A 20,343-nucleotide genomic window follows, 5' to 3' on the forward strand; every position below is an offset into this window, starting at 1 on the left:
CCATGGAAGGGAACTTGCTATATGCTAGTAATTATGACAGTAGCTCTCCCTGCACGTTTGTAGGGAATGCTGTTTGTTATGCACACAGGAAATGAAAGGAAGTATCTGCATCTGTGCTAATTTTACGGTGTCCTGCTGAGGTCTCACTGAAATGTGCATTTTCAGGGCAGTGTAGTGATTTTTTGCAGATTGAGACATGTCATAGAAATTGTTAGTCAAATGCAAATACTGATTAAAAAGTGCAGAGGATTCAGATTGCTTCTGAACTCTTTGATTTGTGATGTGATAATAGCTCTTGCCTCTCTTATCTACTAAGATTGGTACCCCAAAATATATGTTTATCTTTTTGTCTCTGAGAATGCATGCTGTGTCTAACTGAAGAAGAGTTTAGTTTGGTATTAGTTCTGTCAGGTTTTGGTTTTTTTCTCCCTAAACACAGTTTTGCCCTTGGCTAATTCAACCACTATGCTTTGCAGGCTCTGAGGGTTAGTGTTTTTTTTCTGTGCTCTTCTTTTCTGGTCCTCTCTTTGTTGTTTATAGGGTGAAAATGATGTACAGAATCATAATCTCTTCTCTTCCTGCACCCTAAAACAAGGCAGATTTAAAAAATGCAGACAGTAACCCCAGGGTAATAATTTCTCAGTAAATATTTTTACGTTTTTTCCATCTGTTACACTAAAATCTGACTTAAACTACACATAAATCTAGTCAGAAGAGGTCACTGGGATATTAATAATCGGAATTAATCCTCTTAGACATGTGCTTGGTGTGAGTCCAGCTAGTCAAAAGTTTAACAGCACACATATGCTGCTTATCTGTCTGGCAGATTGCCAGTGAACTAAACTTTGAGTTTGTGGTGGTTTTGTATCTCTATAAAGTACTCAACTGCTTGTTTAGTGCAATTTGATGCAGCTATTCTTTGTCACCTGCTACTAAAGAATGAGTTCTCTCCAGGGTGCTTTCGAGGAGCGATAGTTTCTGTGTTGCCTGGTAAGAAGTGGTTGACCTTTTCATGGTGCTTAGCTATAAAGTACAGTGATCCAAACTTAATACTACTTACTCAGAGCAGAGGAAGAGACAATATTTCAAGTCGAGTAATACTATGGAATCCCAATATAGATGAATGAAACCTCACCCTGCCTCTGCTCCTGCCGTGCTGACTTGGAGGAAACTTTCAAATACAACTCAGGTCTGACTGGACCCAGTGTATCTGTTTCTCGCTTCACAGGAGCATGCTTCTTACTCAACGGAATAATGATTATTTCATTTCCTAATTATGGAGCTGATTCATCCCCTGGGGCATGGAAAGCAAACAGTAGGAGTGAGTGCATCATTAAAAAATTAGTGTATTTTTAGAGAGGTGGTAAAAATAAATGCAACTCCATTGAGGAGGTTCATGATAAAGAAAAATGACGTGCACTAGAGGAACTTCTCCAAACAATCTGAGATTATGGCTGAAAAAACGTATTTTCTTATTAATGTGTTTATGCTTTGTTTGTGAGAAATAATTAATCTTCCTGCATTTATTTCCCAAGGAGAAGAATGAAAGCTCGTGCTCCTCCTCCACCAAATCATTCTTCTGCAGCAAGTAGTATTCACAGTGAGCACAAGTCACCTGCAGAGACAACTGTAATTTCTGATCAGAACCTTGTGAGCATGAAGGAGAATATGATAAACAGATTGGTGGACCTCACAGTCATTTTACCCAATGGGCTGGAGCAGAAGAGCACAGTACAAGGAAGGTAAGGCTTTAATTAGCTCCTGCCTTCAGGAGTCTTCTGTTTCCAGTGGGGTACTTGCTGTTAATAATGTCTCACTTTCTGAGTTGATAGGGTTTCTGTGCCATGCTTCTCTTGGCATTTTAAGCAGCTGTTGTACCCAAGCGCAATGTATAAAGGACCCTCTCTGCTGGGACAGGAAGGATTTAGCAGCTATTGTGTTACTGTTTTCCCCATGGATCCCTCTCAGCATGTGTATGGATCCATCTCTTCCATGTAGCGCTGTTGGACTAGTCTCACAATAGAGAGTGCTATTGGTGCAGTGGAGGCTGGTGCTGTTGGTGAACAACAGTCCTGACGGTATGCCTGTCTGGAGTCATGCTGAGAAGAAAGCTCAAAAGATGAATGATTCATCAGGTTCAGGGATCCTCCCTTTGCAAATACATGGTGATTGTGTAGACAGCAAAGCATCTGCTGGTATTTGGGAAGCTTTTTCTATATAAAAGTGTATTGCTTTTTCCCTGTGAAGAAAGAGAGGTTATCCTTGTCACAGGGTATAATCAAAGGCAAACTGTATTGGAAAAGCAATTTTGAGACAATTTTCTTTGCCGGGGAACTCTTCTTCTCCTCATCCTTTCTGAGAGAACTGTTTTGAAAGGGGGAAACTTACTACATTGAGAAAGAATTTGGGAGAGATTTAAAAATATATTCAAAACTGTGATGAAACTGTAGCAAACAATTATGTGGTCAGCAGTGGTCAGGAAGCTGTGGAAAGTGATAATATCAGACTAGGAGGATGTGTAGATGCCTGTTGATAAATCAGAGCCTGTGTTTATTTTTCATTTGGGGTTTGCAGTAGTTAGCCTGCCCTCCTGTAAAACTACTCTTCTTGATCTGGTATATTGGTTTATTTTACTTGTTTGTCTGTGTATATTTTTGATGGCTGAGGTGGGTGTGTACAGCAAGTGTAGTGTCTGGTACTTTATTCTTCCCCCTAATTTTCTTGTAGAAATTGGTGTTTGTTAGGCCACTCCCAGGAGGCTAGTGCAACTTGTGTGGGTTAGCCCTAAAGCCAGAGTAATGTTAAAGGCTTTGAAGGAAATCAGTGCTTATCAGAGCTCTGATATTATACATTTAGTGATTAGGATGGGAAGATTGGGACTTAATGAGAGAAAGGAGAGAACAGGCTTGGAAAGTAGAACAGGACATGAAACTCACTGGCTGTTAGATCCCAAAGAAAGCTGGTATTTCTTTGGGAGCTGCAAGCTACCTGGGAGCTAAAAAGAGGCTAATCCTGAGAGCTACAGCAGCAAAGACCAAGTGAAGAATCCCTGTAAAATAAACATTCTGTGTCTTGCAAAGGTGTTTATTATCACTACCGTTGCTGTCACATACACTGAACTGAGTACTTTTATTATTAAGTCTTTAGTTTGTTGATTAAAACCTGAAAGAAATGTCGAAAATTAAACCTTAAACATCCCTGTGAGGTTATTTACATCATCTAAGCAGCGTAAGCAACCAAAATGTTGTCTTTGTTGTTCTCTGAAGGTGCCCACTTTTCCCCATTAGCTGAATGACAGTTTAGGTCCCTGATTTAGGTGGCAATTCCTGCTTGTGCTATCACCACAGCCTAACATAGGTTGTAGATGTTTTTCCTTGATGCTGTCTTAAGCACTTGAAGTGGAGAATTATTGACGAATGTCAGGCACCAGCTGTAGGAAGTGGAAGATCATAGAAACTGAGGAGGGGAGTAAATCATCCTAACAGGTTATGAAGAAAAGAAAAGGGTACCTTATAATGAGCCCTGTAGTATCATGGTATCAGTCTATGAACAGGCTTTCCATATGCTGCTGTTCTTTCTAACCACTGCAAAATGAAAATTTTTGTACGTTAACACTGGGCATGTTTTTAGGGATGTGGAATAAAAAAAAATGCAGAGCATCTGAAATTTTTGAGGATGAGCTATCTTAAGTCTCCAGGTTTGGATGAAAGCCCAGGCTTTTTCATGGTTTTGTCTTTTTTTATGAACATTGTGAACTGGACATCTACAAAGTACAATACTACTAAGAGGTAAATGCTTCATGATGAAGACACTGGATTGAAAAAATAAAAAAAAGTTTTTAGTTTGAAGCAAGTATAGGATCCAGTGCAGGTGATAAATTCTTTTCCTTGTTCACTCTTTTTATCTATATCGATGTCAGGAAGGACATTGCAGGCAAATTCCACTGTTGTTTATACTGCTATAAATCTGTAGTATTTTCATTGCCATCATTAAAACTGCATTCTGCAAAATCTGCTTTTGAGTACCCTGGGGAAATAGCTTTTTTGTTGCATAAGAATTTGCAGAACCTTGCCCTGGGCGTCATCATAATGAAAAATGATTCTTTAATTTCAGGAAGCAGTTGCAGAGCAATGAAGTACACTAGAGGATATTTCAAAATACAACCACTGTAGTTAATTATTATCACTTATGGTTATTATAACTGAACCAAGTTAAAAGTCAAAATTATCTCTTTCAATTTGTTCATTGTATGTAGGCAAAACAGCATGTTGTTAACTTTACTTTGTTCTCTACAGAGAAAGTTCCTATAAATATCAGCAAGAGGGCAAAAATTCTCATGACACTTTCTTGAAAGATAGTTCAAGCAGAAAAGACAATGTGTGCTGTTTAACGATATTTTATTGGAATCCAGAATTTTTAAGTAGATTTATTTATACAAGATATCTCAAGCTAGCAGTCTCTCTTGAAATGTTTATTGCTATCTTGTAGAATACAATTTATTCCAGATTTTAGAAGTACATAGTGTAGATTTTAGGATGAAGTTGAGTCCTTAGGGAGTGTGTGTAGTAATAAATAGCATTAGAAAATTATTTTCTCTTTTGAAAAAAATAATTCCTGTGAACTCTAAAATATGTAAAAGTATTCATGAAAAAAAACATTAGCCTTCCCCCCCCCCCCCCGAAAAGGACTATAAAATACCCCTACTACTAATCTGTATTTGTACTGTTGTATGAGTAGTAACTGATGTGTTGATGGGATAGGCAGAGTGTTGGCCACTTCCACATATTATGCATATAGCTCTTTAGCAGATCCACACAGCTTGTTACCAGGTTGGACATGGGCAATGGTTAGATATTTAGAAAGAAGTGGTAAAGCTCACAACAGTTACCAGAAACCTTTTCTGTTTGTGATTCTCACAGGTAATATTTTTAGTGGATAACCTATAAACAAAGAGATCATGCGTCTGTCTCCATTCACGCTGAGTGACACTAAGGACTTTCTGATTAGCACACATACAGACATTTAGTGTGAGCAGCTTGAGAAGTCAGTAGTATTTAAATATATTGCAGGGAAATGAGGATGTTTGGTTTGGAGTTGTCGGCACTTGGATGACTGATATGCAAAAGAGTAGACTGGGCAGTTGTTGCTCCTGCTGTTATCTTACATGTTACACAAATTCTTTCATACATGTGATTAATAGAGGGCAAGAATAAGTAATAAATAAGCTGAAGCTGTAGTCCCATTCTGCAAATACTGAAGGACAGAGCTCAGTGCAGAGTGTGTTTTTATGGAGCTTAAAGCTGATGTCATCACAGAAAGAATATTCTCACGTAATTCTCAGTGAAAGACTCTTAAATGATATGGTATATCAAGAAAAACTTGGAGTATAAAATCGTCTAGTTTGGTAGAACATGGAAGAGTTGTTAGAAGATGAAAAGGGCACCTACAGCAAAAGGGTTAAAAATGAGCTTGACTAAATACTAGATATGTGTCAGGTCAAAATGACAGTAGTCCAATGTAGGCTTTACAAAAAAAAAAAAAGTTATCTTACTAGAATAATTTACAGAGTAATTTGTGTTGGAAGAGGCCACTGGAACTAACCTACTCTAAACCCCTGCTCAGTGCAGGTCTCAGAAAAGCCAATTGCTCAGGGCTGTCTCCAGACAAGTTTGAATACATCTCAGGAGAAAGTTTCCAAACCTTTCTGTACCCCTGTTCAGGCTTGCCTGTCCTTGTGGAAAAAAATGTTTCCTTGTTCCTAGATGGAGTTTTGTGCGTTGGCTCTTGTATCTTGTCCTCTTGCTGTTCGATGCTGAGAAGTCTGGCTCTGTAACCCCACAGGTTGTTACTTACAGGCAGCAATAGGTTCTCCCTTCACCCTTCTCATTGTAAGGCTCAATAAATCCAGTCCTCTGCCTGTGTCATCTGGATGTTCCTTCTGTGGACTTGCTCAATTAAGGAAAATAACAACCAAATATACATGAGCAAAATAAGAAATTAAGAAGAAGGCATTTTAGAATATCTACTTATCATGCTTCCTTGTACTTCTTCTGATGCAGTTTGCTGTTTAGTGTATAAGTTTCTAGTTGTGTAGGAAAACTTCTGATCTTTTAGTGAAGTGCCTGCTGTGCTTTGGGGCATGGGAAAACAAGAAAGGCTAAGGCTGCTTTCTGTTTTTAAATGCAGATAGTGAAAGCATCAGAGACTTCAGGTCTCCCCCTTTACCCTACTGTTTTTCTTTTACGATCATTTGACGCTTTAGATTCCTAATGTGTGTTTCACATTGACCTAAGTAAAGAAGGTTCTTTCCTTCAGTTTGAGGGGGTTTTTATGGGCATTTGTATCCTGAAAGTACAATGTAATAGAAAAGTCAGTGCTATTTGATAAAGTACAACTTTATCCTCCATTTTTATTTCCTAGATGTACAAGACTGTATATTAAAATTGATTTCTCTGTGCGATCTGAGGAGATTAGGCCAAGCCACACCCAAAACAAAATGATTGTTTTCTGCCTTTTAAACTATAGATATCTTTCCTGTATTTTACTGGTGAACAACAGGACACAAGTGGTCTGACATGCTCAAACTTGATTAGGACTTTAGCCTGATAAAGTAATTATTCTACTGACAAAGTAGTTATTCATTACTATCCAGGCATTAAAAGTCAAACATCTTAGTAGTAGACTATCAAGACAAAGCTGAAGTACCTTCCTTTGCTAAGAATAGTTGGATCGTCTTGTCTGAATTTTAAGTTAGGTTCATCTTCCAGTTTTATTTCTGTGCTCTAGTATTTGCTTATCAGTCATTAATTTTTGGTGTCTGTCACATAGTGTTTGGTCTCTCTACCCAAAATTTTAGCAATGTCTTACTAAAACAAGAAAGTAATGTGTTTCTTAGCTGACGAGTTGGAAAGGCAGGAGATTTAAGTTCTTCATTTCAGCTTTAGATCTAATCCCTTATGATCAGATGTGCCTGAATTTCAGGATACAGTATGCTCTCTACCAGGTCTCAAGAGCAAGTTAAAAGAAAACACAGGAGTCTGGAATGAGATGGAAGCGAAAGAAGAGCTGACTCTTTGTCTTCCAAGAGCCATATTCAACCCCAGGATGGAGAGAAGAGTTGGTCTAGATTAATACAAGGCTCAGTACCATTCTCTTGCTTTGTTTAGTGTCTCTCTTCTGTATATAACTTATACGCAAAGTTACTTGAAGTAAAACTTCCTTTTAAAATCAAGCTGAACCATATTACAGTTAAGAAGGAAATTTTTTCAAGTTGGTGAAGTTAAAACCTGGTATAACATCATTGCAAGAACTTCCCAGATCTCTTACTTTTCTAGTAACACATGAATTTTGAATTTTGTTTGTAGAATTATCTTTTTTTTAAATCATTTTGACATTTTGTGGAAATTATTTTCCAAAATTTACATTTTGGGAAAAGCATACTATTTCCTTTGAATTTGGTTCAAAAGCTTCAGAGGTATTGCTGAACTTATGTTCCTAAACGGTACAGATGAAGCCTGGAGATGCTTTTCATGGAGCAGTTGTGTAGATCCTTAGCAGCATGTTTCAGGATGGAATGTTGCAGACTTCCATATGTGTTAATAAAACACATCTACTCTATAATCAGCAATAAGATGAAACCTCAAATTTGGCTGGATTTTTAAATTGTTTATTGACTGGAAAAATTTGTTTAAGTTCCATGTTATCTGCAACCTGTTTTCTGAGATGGCTGGTGTGGATTCTTATCTTGATACAATTGTGGTACTGTTGCTGCTGAATGTATTTCATCATTTCAGTGGAAGGTGCATGGAATCATAAACTGCCCTTTTGATAAACTTTTTTTTTTAAATCCTTTCTTATGTGCTGTTCTTTTAAAAAAAATGAAAAAAAATATTTCATTAAATAATTCATGAAGTAAGATAACTGTCCAAACTTGAATGAATTATCACACTATTAAGCACTACAAAAATATATTAGTTTTTCACTTTAAATAGGATAGTCTAGCACTTAGAACACCATTTACTGTGCTTTTGTCTTTTTTTTTTTTTACTTTTCTTTGAAACAATAGTAATAAGGCAATAAACAAACTGAGATCTGTATCTGGCAGACTGACAGTTTTTAACATTCTGCTGTAAAGCATAACAAATATTCATGTACATATCAATGTGGGTGGGGTTCTCCTATAGTTTGGACTTCAGAGGTGTAAATGCTTCTGTTAGTTTGTGGCATGTTACATGTGAATTAAACATGGTTTTGAAATATAGGTGTTTGCAACTTGGGGATGGTGCCAAGATATTTCATCGTGAAATGGCCCAATACAGTTTTGATTTAGGTACTTTGTGTTTCTATTTAAATGCTTTGTGTTACCTGTTACACAGTGCTCTATTTTTCTGAAACCTCGTATACATATTAATGACATCTGTTTTCCTTGTTTGATCTTTAGTAGTCATCTTCTCACTGTGTTCTTCTCTTTTCAATGTGATCACCTATTTCAAATTTTCCACACTTGCCACTTTTTCAGCTCACACTGCATAACTCGGTTAAACATGAAGTAGGTTACTGTAAAGAAGGTCCTTATCTCTTGCACAAGAAGAGCTGTCACCTACTTAGGTTTTATTCTTTCTCCTGTTAATACGGGATCGTTCTTGTTTTCCATTTTCATTGTTTTTGCCATTAGCTCTCCAGGGTTTTTCGTCAGCTTCTTGAGCAGTTGTTGGCCAACAACAGGTACATAGAAAGATGGGGAGTCCACCCCAGAGTTGTTTCCTGGGTGCCTACAGCTTAGAGTTGAAGATCGGTTCTTCAGCTACAGATATAACAGTGGTAGCTCATAACCTGGGAAGAATTTTTGTCCTTGCATTTGTTTGCATTCTGAATCTCTATACAGTGCTTCCAGTTTACACATTAGAAGAGATGCCGATTGCTTTGGCAAATATGCTGTCTGTGCACTTATTTTTCACTTTTGCTAGCAGAAAAATACTCCATGCATATGAAAGGCTTCATGTATGGCTGGTAATGTTTTTCAGTTTATGTCATCTTGTTGATGACAGATAGATACTGATTTATGAAACCAAAACGTTTTAGAAACTTAAACTGTTTTAACCTTCTCTGATCCTGGATGGAATTTTAGGGAGGAAGGTTGAAAAAAAAACCACAAAACCCTTCGGTACAGTATTAGAAGAGAATTCCTGAGGTATGGAGGAACATAGTTCTTATCTGCTGTGTCAGGTAGTATCATACTCTAGTGAATGTTGAGTTATTGACACAAAACAAGTACCTCTATGCAGGGACAGTGACTGACTCTTTTTAACCTTGCAATTTAAGAATCACATCTGCATTAAGAGTTCTTGATAATGCAAATATTCAAAATCAGATGGTTTTCTATAGGGCTAATATCTTCAAAATAAATATGGAAAGGATCTATTGTACCTGGAAATGTTGTGTGTTTCAAATAGATTGGGAGGGGAACTCAGAAGTTATAAGTTTGTTAGTGCTCTTATTGTCATTGTTGTCTGTCTCATAGTAGATTATTAATTGTCCTACTCATAAACACATATTGAAGTGTAAATATATTTAATTCCTAACATTTCATCTTATCTGGTTAGCATTTCAAAGCATTAACACTGTTCTTTCCCAAAGACTGTTAATTTGTGAGACATCCACAGCTTGTATTTTCTTTTTTAAACCCATTTTAAAATTGAGTTTAAACTTCTAGGAACTGTTTTTCGTCCTGTTAACAGCGAATGTCTTCTTCCTGCAGTAAAGCTGTGATGGATCTGTTGGTTGATTTATGCAGCCAGTATCGCTTAAATCCATCCCAACATAGTCTTGAACTGAAGTCTTCAGAAGCTCAACAACCTTTGAGTTACAAGCCAAACACTCTGATAGGAGCACTGGATGTACAGACAGTACTTGTGAAAGAGAAGGTTCCCGAAGAGAAGACAAAGAGACCTCTGCCAAGGGTCCCTGAGGTTGGTACTCTGCAGGGCTAAAATGGTGCCATTAAACGTCATTTCATTACTGCAATTGCTGACAGTTCTTCCAGTCTTTGCACGTTCAGACCAGGTGGGAGGGTCTTGAGATTGACTGTAACATGCTCTGTTAGCTTTACTGATTTGCACACGGACTGGCAGGTGCGAAAATGTTATGTTGCAAAATGTTACATTGCCTGTGGTTGGATAGGGGCAAATCTGTCCTTGAAGACCCTTAATTGAAGATTGGAATGATGGAAATTTGTGGTTGTGGCTGAAGTGAGGTTGTGCCATTGTGTGGAAGTAGGCAGGGTTTTGATGATACCATGTTTGCCATCTTTATTGAAGATATAGGAGAAAACTGATTGTCAATAAAGGTATTTCACAGTATTATAAAAATTCAGAAGTAGCCATTTTCCAAATTTTTGCTGAATTTTAATTTTTTTTAGTGTTCTGAATCAGTATAGCTGATTACACTGTCATGCCTTTCACATGACATTCACAAATTATCTGATTAATTTTCCTTGTTCTCTGTTCTTGTGAATGTCTCCTTAGTGACAGAGGAGTTTGGAGTGTTTACTGTATTTTTTTAATAATATTTATTTTTGCAATAGTGTGCATGTGGAGTACACTTGCCTAGGAGGAGTCAAGGCATTATGAAAGTCCCTAATGCCTTTCTCATTATAAGAGAGTCTTGCCATCGTGGAGGGAGGGCTGAGAGTTTGTGTTTGTTTCTGCAGAAATCCGTGAGGCTGGTAGTGAACTACCTGAAGACGCAGAAGACTGTGGTTCGAGTTAGTCCAGAGGTGCCTCTCCACAGCATCATCCCAGCTATTTGTGAGAAGTGCGAAGTCAGTCAAGAGCACGTTGTTCTTCTGCGAGATGGCATCACCGGGGAGGAGCTGGAGCTTACCAAATCCTTGGAGGAGCTAGGAATAAAAGAGCTGTATGCCTGGGACAGAAAACGAGGTGAGCTGAGACTGAAAGCGGTCACTGCAGGTTTAAATGATGTCTCAGCAATATTATGGACAACTTAAAAGCATTTGCACTCTGTTCCTTTGGGGTCTGGCTGTAACATCAGAGTTATACTTCAGTCCAGTGAGGAGTGTGGGTTTGTTCAGTGAGTTGTGCCTAGAGCAGCAGCTAGGACAGCAGCATGGGCAACCATCCCTGGCTGCTCTCGGCCATATGCCAGGCTGGGCTGGCCCCTGACAGTGTGCAAGTTGACCTTGGGGCAGGGCAAAAGGAGGAGCTTCGCTGGCTCCAGGAGCTGCTGTCAGTACAGGTGTGTATAACACAGGGGGGCATCGAGGCAGAGCCTGTCGCCTACCTGTGCTGTGGGTTGGAGAGAAAGAGAGAAGATACGTGTCACAGTCATGGCAGCGGCGAAAGCTGAGAGTCAGAGGCAACAGACCAGGGCTTATGAGAAACAGACTGTGGATAGATTGAGAGATGGTTCCTCCAAAAAGCAAAGTTATTGATGGTTTAGTGAAGAGGACCTAAAAGGTATTTGTATTTAAAACTTTGTCCTCTTGTTTATTCACCCTCACTTTCTGTTCCTGTGGATGATATTATAGTAGTAGCTTCTTGGGCTTGAGTTTTGTCAGCCTGATTGTGTATTCAAATAGCATAATTATGTGATGTGCTTTAAAATATACCAGCTTTAAAAATACACATTGACAAACACTACTTCCTTTGAGGTCAGAAAGTGATATTCATTAAAATTTTCTCCTGCAGTTTGTCTCTACTGGTATCACTTCCAGCACAGTAAATGTTCTTATTTATTGTCTAGATAACGTCAGTCTTGTGGGTGCTGAGCAGCAGGCTTATCTTTTATTTATACAGTTATTTATTTATGTTGATGTTCTGTCTCTTCTTTCAAACTCCTTTGGTAAGTGACAGTTCTACCTTTGTGAGTCAAATTTCAACGAGTTTAGACTTTAAGCAAATGTCTCCTTTTTCTTTGAATTGTTAGGATGCTGAAAAAAAGTCGTTTGACAACATGTGGTAACTCGATTGCGTGTTTGGTTTTTTTAGGACATATTTACTGTAATTAAGCTAACAATTTTGGAGCAACATATTGAACATGTAGAGTGTTCAACAAGATTAATTCAGCGTAGTTCAGGGACAACTTTTACAGTAATTAGCCTAAGCTTTCCTTAAATTAATTTCCTGTAAAATGTAGTCATGGTGTATAGACTGGTGCAGTATTGGTCCTCGAATCCAGTTCTAGCCTGGACTAAGTCAGGACCAAGACTTTACTTCAGGGCTGGTTTTATAGCAGCAGATTATATAACATTCCAATGTGCTGCTCTCACTATCAGAATTTTTTATATATTTTTTTTTAACCTTTCAGTATACCTTTAATACGATAAAATCCCTCTGATCCTGAGTGCATTTCAGCCTTTTCTGTCTTCCTCTTGCTCTGCACCATGGTATCTGATTAGAAAACCAGTAAATACACATAAAATTTGCAAAAGGTTTCTTTTATTCCAGCAAATTCCTTACTCCCGTATTCTCATCTATAATCTCAAGAGGAATAATCCCATTGGTTTCAGTAGCAGTTGGTCTATGAATTGTGCATTGAGTAGATGTCCAGTCTGTTATCAGAACAGACAGATTCTTGAAACACATCTTCACTGAATAAGGTATCAGAGGCACTGGAAGCATAGACTGTGCTTGTAAGAGCAGGTTCTAGAAAACCCTTGCATTCATCATTCTCTCCTTCCTTGATACAAAAACATCAAGTGCTAAAGGATTATTAAAAGACAAACTCTGCTGCCACCTGCTTACATAATTTAATTCAGCAGTTGAAGCAACATCATGACTGAATCGTGAATTAATAAAAACACAGCTACTCTGCTTCCAGTAGCAGCTCTGCATGTGTGTTGTTGGTCAACATTTTTTTCTGTAATGCTTAGGAAAACAAATATTAGGAGTAATTAATGAATATTATGTCTTACAAGGTAATATTAGAACTTTAATATGTCTTCTCTTGTCCTTTCATTGCCTGCCTTTTCCAGTTCCCCCATCAAAAACTCAGTCTGAACCTTCTCTGAACTTTAGAGGTACTGTATGATGCTGCTGAAGGAAAACTGACTTTCCCTTCATGCTGTGTTTAGTGTGGGTTTGGTAGATGAATGTTGTGTAGAATTCTGTAGAGAAACAAGCTATTTTTGATCTGTGGTGTCTTTTCCAAAGTATTGTTTACATGTCCGTGCTTCTGGTCTGAACGTAGTACATACTGCTTCTTCAGTAATTGCCATTACAATGCCAACAATTAACAAATCTTGTTGTTAACTGTTCTGTGGTATGGTATGTTTCTATACAGATTCCTAGCCATTTCCAGCTACCTAAAACATGATTAGTTTAATTTCAGAAATACTAATGTTTCAGATGTCTCTTGGGTTCAAAGTTTATTTAATGGCAAAGACAGAGTATTTTGAGATATATGAGATCTTTCACTAGTTTCAATTTGTGTGCAGTAAAGCATTTTAATATCAAACCTATGTATACATATTAGATAACTTAATAGATGCTGACTTCTGAATTGCTACAGTAGGTGGGTTTTATTAGATTACATTGGTGCTTCTGCTTCTAGTTAAACAGCAGATGTGTATATTTAGTACCTCCTTTTCCACCACTGAGTCTGTTATAATACATTACTTGAATTAATTATCCTCAAGAAAGGTAGGGTTGATTTCTGACTGGCTTTACTTCTTTACATTACTAGTAAACACAATATAACCAAAATGTAACTGCAGACATATGCTCCAGCAGGTGGCAGCCACTGAGCTGATCTTAACTCATGGCCTATTGCCTTCACTGATGCTGTACTTTTGACGCTGTACCTTTCCCCCTTATCTTCCATCATTACTTGCTGGGGCTTCCTCTTAGGCAGAACACAATACTAGAGAAAATATGTATTGTGTTTGTTTAAGAAAAATTGATACAGGTTTAAAGAGTATCCTTGTTGTTTTTGAAATCATATGCTGTGTTGAAAATCCCAATTTATTCAGATTATACAATGTTCAATGATAATGTTCATGATCAGCTGACATAGTTTGTGCTAGCCTTTCATCATTATTGTTCTTGCCTGAAGACTATGTGAGTGCTGTGGTTTAGCCGCAGCTGGCAGCTGAGTATCACGCAGCCACTTGCTCACTCCACCCCTGCCCTCCTTCCAGTGAGATCGGGAGGAGAATCAAGAAGTAAGGTAAAACTCATGGGCTGAGAAAAAAACAGTTTAATAGGACAATAAAAAATAGAGATAATTATTATAATTATAGTGATGATAATAATATTAAAAAACAGTGATGCACAGTTCAATGCAGTTGTTCACCACCTGACGCAGCTCGTCGCAAGCAGTGGTTGCAAAACAGCGAGCTCTAGTTCCCGGCCAACTTCCCGTTGATATACTGAGCATGACATTATATGGTATCAACTATCTCTTTAGGCAGCTTCAGTTAACTGCCTGGTTGTGCTACTCCCAGCTTCTTATGCACCTGTACACTTGCAAAACACGGGAAACTGAAAAAGTCCTTGCTTTCTTAGCAACAAATAAAAACATTATAAGCACTCTTCTCATACTAAATTTAAAATCAGCAGCTCCTGGGAAGAAAATTAACTCTGTCCCACCTGAGCATAGTCTTTACCTAGCAGCAATTAAAACAGAATCTGTTATCAACATTATTCTTATGCTAAATCCAAAACACAGCAGCTACTAGGAACAAAATCGACTCTATCCCAGCTGAAAACAGGACAGTCAGTAAGGGAATTATGATCCACATCTAGTTGCAGCGCAGCCCCAATCAGAAAAACAGCAGTTGCTAGTGAACGAGCATGGGCAGCACTTCTTATTTGAAGAATGTATTAGTTTACTGCTGTATTTTTTTTGCAGCAGAGTTACGTCCTTTCTTAAGGATAGTTTCTCCATGTTTTCATCTTCTTTGCTCTTTCTGCTGTGCTTTGAACTGCTGGATGTGTTTACCTTCTAACACCTGATGTCGCTGATATGCAAAGTGATCTGTGAAGATCATGTGCTTTGTGTGAAATGCAAATCAGTTTACAGGAGTTCTGGGATGAGGGTTTTCTGTGAAGTAAACCTTTATTTTGTGTCAGCGAAGATGTCATTTTGCATTTGCTTCTTAATTATTATTAAAAAAATAAATAAAATGTTTACAAGGGAAAGCAAGATTTTGGTTCTTTTATACATTAAATTACTTTGTGCCAGTGGGGTACTCTGATGTACTCGGAAATGCATAATACTACAAAGCTTCCACTAAAAAACGTGGGAGAGCTTTACAGTCTGTATGCTGAATGTCAAACCAGTGGTTGTTCCCTGTAATGCAAGACCTTATCATGTTGCTCATCCAGCTCTGATGTGGGGGAAGTTGAAGGGAGACTACACCATCTGAGAATTCATAGTTTCTTAGCTGGTTCAAGGAAGACATGCATGTTGTAGCTCTTAAAGCCTGAAATGCATGTAATTTCACCTGTTTCCCCACCTGAAGTAAAAGCAACAAAATGAGAAAAGATGAGCACAACCAGCTGGTTGAAGTTCTGAGGAGAGCCTTTCTTTCCAAGGATAAGGTCTCTCTGCTCTTCAGGGAGCTTTATCAAAATCCACATTGAGAGTCTTTCCACTAACTTCTCTGTGGTAGTCGGGCCTGTAGACTGTTAAAGATATTCCCCATCATCGTTTTGAAAAGTCTTTTTTTTTTTTTTAAGATATTGAAGTATTCAGTGTGATTTAGGTGAGACATCTAACAAGCATTTCAAAAGAGTAAGCAGTTTGCTCGTGTTTTGCCTTTTAATAAGGATTACTAAAATGTGATTGAAAACTTACTGAATTTTATTAAATTATTACATTTGCCTCCATTAGATTTTGGAACCAACTCGCAACAAATAGAAAAATAAAGTGCAAGATCTGGTAGTTACTTAGATAATTCACGTATAACTCCAGCTCATAAAAAAGCAGCATTAATTTGGGATGTTTTAAAATAGCAATCTGCTGAATCTTTATTTCAGAAATGTAAAAAATATTCCATTATAATTGTTCCAGAACCAAGTCGAAAGGCTTCAGTAAGCAATGATGCAATAGAAAAAGAAAAGACAAGACTTCTGGGATTGTTTAAAGCTGATAGAAGAAGCAGCAAGGTAAGTGTTCAGCAGTGTACTGCCTCACTAAAGAGAATTGTTTTCTTCCCAGATGTGTCTTGTTTGTTGTTGTTGGCATCTGTTTAGGGGGTTTTTTGGATATTTTTGGTTTTTCTTTTATTCTTCCAAGGAGTAATCTGTTAGCAGATGCATAAACCAGGTTTAGTCAGTGTAACCTCATGGAAATATCAACTGCTTACTGAAGGAATTGGGCACACTGGCCATTTAAATATTTTTTTTAAATGCTATGGGTTCAGTAGGTGTTAGAAAAGGGCAGTAGTTTCAAGAAACTTACGTCCACTTATTAGTAGTGCTCAGATTACAAGATGCATTTATTAAAGAAGTATAGGACACATTAAGATATCAAGTAGAAGTGTCTTATTAATAAAACTTCTGTGCATTGGGTGATAATCTGTTTTAAAGCATTTATATCTTTAGGAAGTTCTGTGCAGTCACACTATTACTGTCTCCAAGTCTGTAAAACCAGGGGATTGGGTGTAGAAGAAATATCTTGCAGGGCTAAAAGGAGTAATAAGCTGAAGGATCAGTATCTGCTGGAGTGCATGTTAACTGTTTTTAATCTTGAGCTGGAAATTTAAAAAAAAAGATCATAAAATAGTTTTCTTCTGTTGAGATGCCTTTATGGAAAATTTGCCATTCATTACAGACATTAAATACAGAAAAATCTACTAAGTCAAGAACAAATGTAAGCTTTAGCTTCATACTTTTTTTCATTCTTTGCTACATATATCAGTGTCAACTGATATGGTTTATAAAGCATTTAATACCCTGGGATGTCAGAGTAAAAAGGGAATTTTCTTTTGTCGCATTTAAAGAGGCCTCCAAGGCTTTTGCAGTGAAATCTTAAAATGTGTGTCTGATTAACTAGTGCTTCTTAGTGGATGGATGTTTCATTTACCCTTCCAGTCTCCTCAGTCATATTTTCAAAAACTGTGAAAGCTTTTCAAAATCTTTAGTTCTCTGCTCTGTTGACTGTGATCAAATATGAAGTGCTTTTACTGGGCAATAGCTTCCTTTATGGACATAGAGAATTACTATGTTGAAAAATGCGATCTGTCATGGATGATGAGGAATTCTTTACATCTTAGAGAGGACACATGGAAATTGTATTTTATGAGATAAGAAGTAAGTTGCTTTCTGAGTGTTCATCCTCCATAAAAAAAATATTTCCTGTTTGGAAGGGAACAGTAGTATGACTGGAGCAATAATGCTGTATTTGCCTGGAAGAATGTAGTAAACAAGGGAACTCAGCTTGAGTCTCTAGCTACTTAGATGCTAAGGATATCGGGGATCAATTAACAAGTTAATTCTCCTAGGAAGACTAGGAACTATACAAAGAAGTACAAGAAACAGCTTTTAAGTCTGAGGTAAAGGTGCAAGTCTCTTTTGCTGTTAGTTCTAACAAGTTAATTGACTTTTCTTGGTCTTCTGTTTATTGGACTCTTCCTTTCGAAGGACAAATACTCTGTAGGAGAAGAAGCTAAACCAACCACTTTTAGTCCAGCAAGGAAGTCATGGTTTCCTTTTCAATTCAAACCTCTAGGAGTTTGAACCCAATATATTGAAGTATTATGGAAAACCAAAGAATAGTGCAACACACGGGAGCAAACAGGTGTTAACCAGCTATAATACATCTGGCTTGGTAGTATGAAAGATTTCTTGCCAAAACAGCAGTGAAGGTGCTGAACAGACTTAGCAGAATGAGAGGAAATTAATGAAGTTAATTTAAGAAACGATTTGGTAGGTTTATGAAGGGATTATATGGAAGGATGCCCTGCAGTTTCAGAGTGCAGGAATGAAAAGCTCCATATGGTTGTTCTTATGGTTTTACTCTACTAAAAGACTAAGTCGTTTCTGCTTATTTTATTTTGTTTGTGTTATGGTTTGCAGTGATGCTGTATGTGTGTGTATGTATGTGGTCACACATAGTCTGTATTTTAGAACTATTTGATAGCAGGAATTGTACAAAAACTTGCACAGTAGTAGCTCTGCAGAGTTGCAGGAATTTACAAGGGAAAGGCAATTGGTTTTGCAGGGGAAGACGAGTATTAGCCTGTGTTGCAGACTGTCCTGGATCAGGTATCACTGCATGCTACAGGCCCATGCTCAGATTTCCATGCTGACACACTTGCTTTCTCAGCTAGCTCACTGAGAGTAATAATTGTGGTATGACAATACACTAGACCCAACTTTTTGAAACAAACTTTCTGCTGTATTAAAAACACCATGACATAGAATGAAAGCAGAGCCCTGTTCTCGTGGTTAATACCAATTTGTTGAAAGTATTTCTTTGATTAACTTTGTACTGGCAGGCTTAATGCCAGATCAGGTATCATCTTGTTCTTTCCATTCTAATTTTATGGTGGATCAGTTACTTTCTGTTCTGCAGCTGGCATAAAAGACATAAAGGTAGCATGAACTCCATATTTTTTTGATGTGAAATATAGTCATGTGCCTGAGGCTAAATCCAGATCAAATTGGCACTGCTAAGCAATCCAGGAGTGCAGAGATTCTGTACAGACAGTTATGGGATCCAGGCTTAAGTAGGGTATATGCTAGTGCACAGAAACAGTCCAAGTCATTGGCAAGTGGCAGGGAGAAAGTTCTCTCCTTGTTCCCTTGTGTCTGTGGGTGTAGCAGAGACTTGCAGCCTGGTCCCTGGTGATACAGGAGTTGCTTAGTACCTGTTTTCTTCTTTGCCCTGGTTTTATTTCTTCATATTTGTGCTCTTAAATCTTTGTGCTGTACAAGAGATAAATTTTGCAGACTACTTGAGAGTTTCTCAGTAATCTGGTCCGGCACTACTGAGACCATTTGTCTTGGTTCTGTGATGCTTTGCTCTGGCACGGTTTTGCTGTTTTGTTTCCTTTGCTGCTGCTGTGTAGGATACTTGTTTGTGTTGCAGACAGAAGAACACTTGGGGATGAACAGAGATTGTGGTGAGGAGGATGTTTTTAGTTCTGCATCTACAAGTGAAGGAAGCTTGGATGTAAGTACTAACATGGCTTGTAGACATCGTGCATTCCTATTAGATCCTGCAGTTTGAAGAGCCAGAAACCACTGCTATTCCTGATGCTTAGCCAAGTAGAAGTAGAAATAGCTTGCTTATTAGCGGGCCTAGTTACGTAAGTGCACAGTTCGCGTGTCTTGGTGAAGTTAAAATGCAGTGTGCTATCTTCACATAGAACTTTGACTGGCTTCACTAGAAATGCTTTCTTTTAACCTTAAATTCTGAGCAGTTGTGAGCAAAAAGTGTTTTAACCAAGGACATATGTGTCGTGACTGTAAGACAGTGGTAATAAGGCATGATGCAAGAGTACATTTGCCTTATCATTGATGTTTAGAGGGAGCTTTTATTTGTATAAAAACACGCTTCTCATTTTTATCCCTTTTACTTGTCTTCTTTCTCCATGACAGCATTCCATTTGTTTCTTAGATGGCTTGGGGATGGACAGTACTATTGTTTTGAATACTGGAAAAAATAGAAAGGATTTTTGAAAAGTACTTCAGTAGGTTTTGGGGCACTAAAATCCTGTGAACCATATGTAGGTAGGTTTTTAAGTGCCTGATGGGCTACTAAATTATGAAGATTTAGATATGTAATTGGGATACTATGAATCATAAATGTTTTTGTAAGGCAGTTCTGGTGGATTAGGAATCATAATAAACAGTCTGTCATTTTGTTGCTCTCTTTAATTTCTTGGCTTTTTGTTATCATGGTTTTGAAACTGTATAAGACTCAGTTGATGACATGATAGAAGCCTGAAATGGGAAATTCAGTTGTGAATCCCCCTTTCACAAATAGGCTTTTGGAAAAGGAGTGCTGTTTCACAAAGGTACAATTTGCTAACCGTGGAGAAAAGAGTGGCAAAAAATTATGGGGAAAAAAAAAAAATGGAAGAGCGAGAGAACAGATCCCAAATAATAGTATAATATAAAAGCAGTAAAAAGGGAGAAGTAGATGGGGAAGTGATTGGCTATGGGGTTAAAAAATGCCTAACTCCACAAGGCTTTGAAGATTTCATAATGAAAGAGTACTGAAATAGGAAAGCTGCTTATTTGGATGATACAATAAATATGAGTGTTTTAGTGAGAAAGCTCTATTAATATAAAATCCTAGCAGAGGGTGATGTGGGTGATTGAAATACTCCAGAAGAAAAGTATAGAAAAAAACATGACAACCTCTGCCATCTAG

General features: G+C 37.7%; 1 protein-coding gene across 12 annotated transcripts in view; it reads left to right on the forward strand.

The window, feature by feature from the left end:
* The window catches only part of COBL (cordon-bleu WH2 repeat protein), a 212,933-nt gene that overhangs the window by 91,466 nt on the left and 101,124 nt on the right, over window positions 1-20,343 (forward strand). For 9 of the 12 annotated variants that reach the window (XM_054058712.1, XM_054058708.1, XM_054058703.1 and 6 more), the window contains 6 exons: window positions 1,536-1,742; window positions 9,758-9,968; window positions 10,709-10,937; window positions 12,992-13,036; window positions 16,033-16,127; window positions 19,054-19,137. In XM_054058712.1, coding sequence (XP_053914687.1) covers window positions 1,543-1,742; window positions 9,758-9,968; window positions 10,709-10,937; window positions 12,992-13,036; window positions 16,033-16,127; window positions 19,054-19,137 — 864 coding nt within the window. In that variant the 5' untranslated portion in view covers window positions 1,536-1,542. The remainder of the gene's footprint in view (window positions 1-1,535; window positions 1,743-9,757; window positions 9,969-10,708; window positions 10,938-12,991; window positions 13,037-16,032; window positions 16,128-19,053; window positions 19,138-20,343) is intronic. The other 3 variants (XM_054058705.1, XM_054058706.1, XM_054058707.1) reach the window with 3 other exon arrangements.

Source organism: Cuculus canorus, chromosome 2 (genome assembly GCF_017976375.1).
Source record: "Cuculus canorus isolate bCucCan1 chromosome 2, bCucCan1.pri, whole genome shotgun sequence".
Classification (NCBI taxonomy): domain Eukaryota; kingdom Metazoa; phylum Chordata; class Aves; order Cuculiformes; family Cuculidae; genus Cuculus; species Cuculus canorus.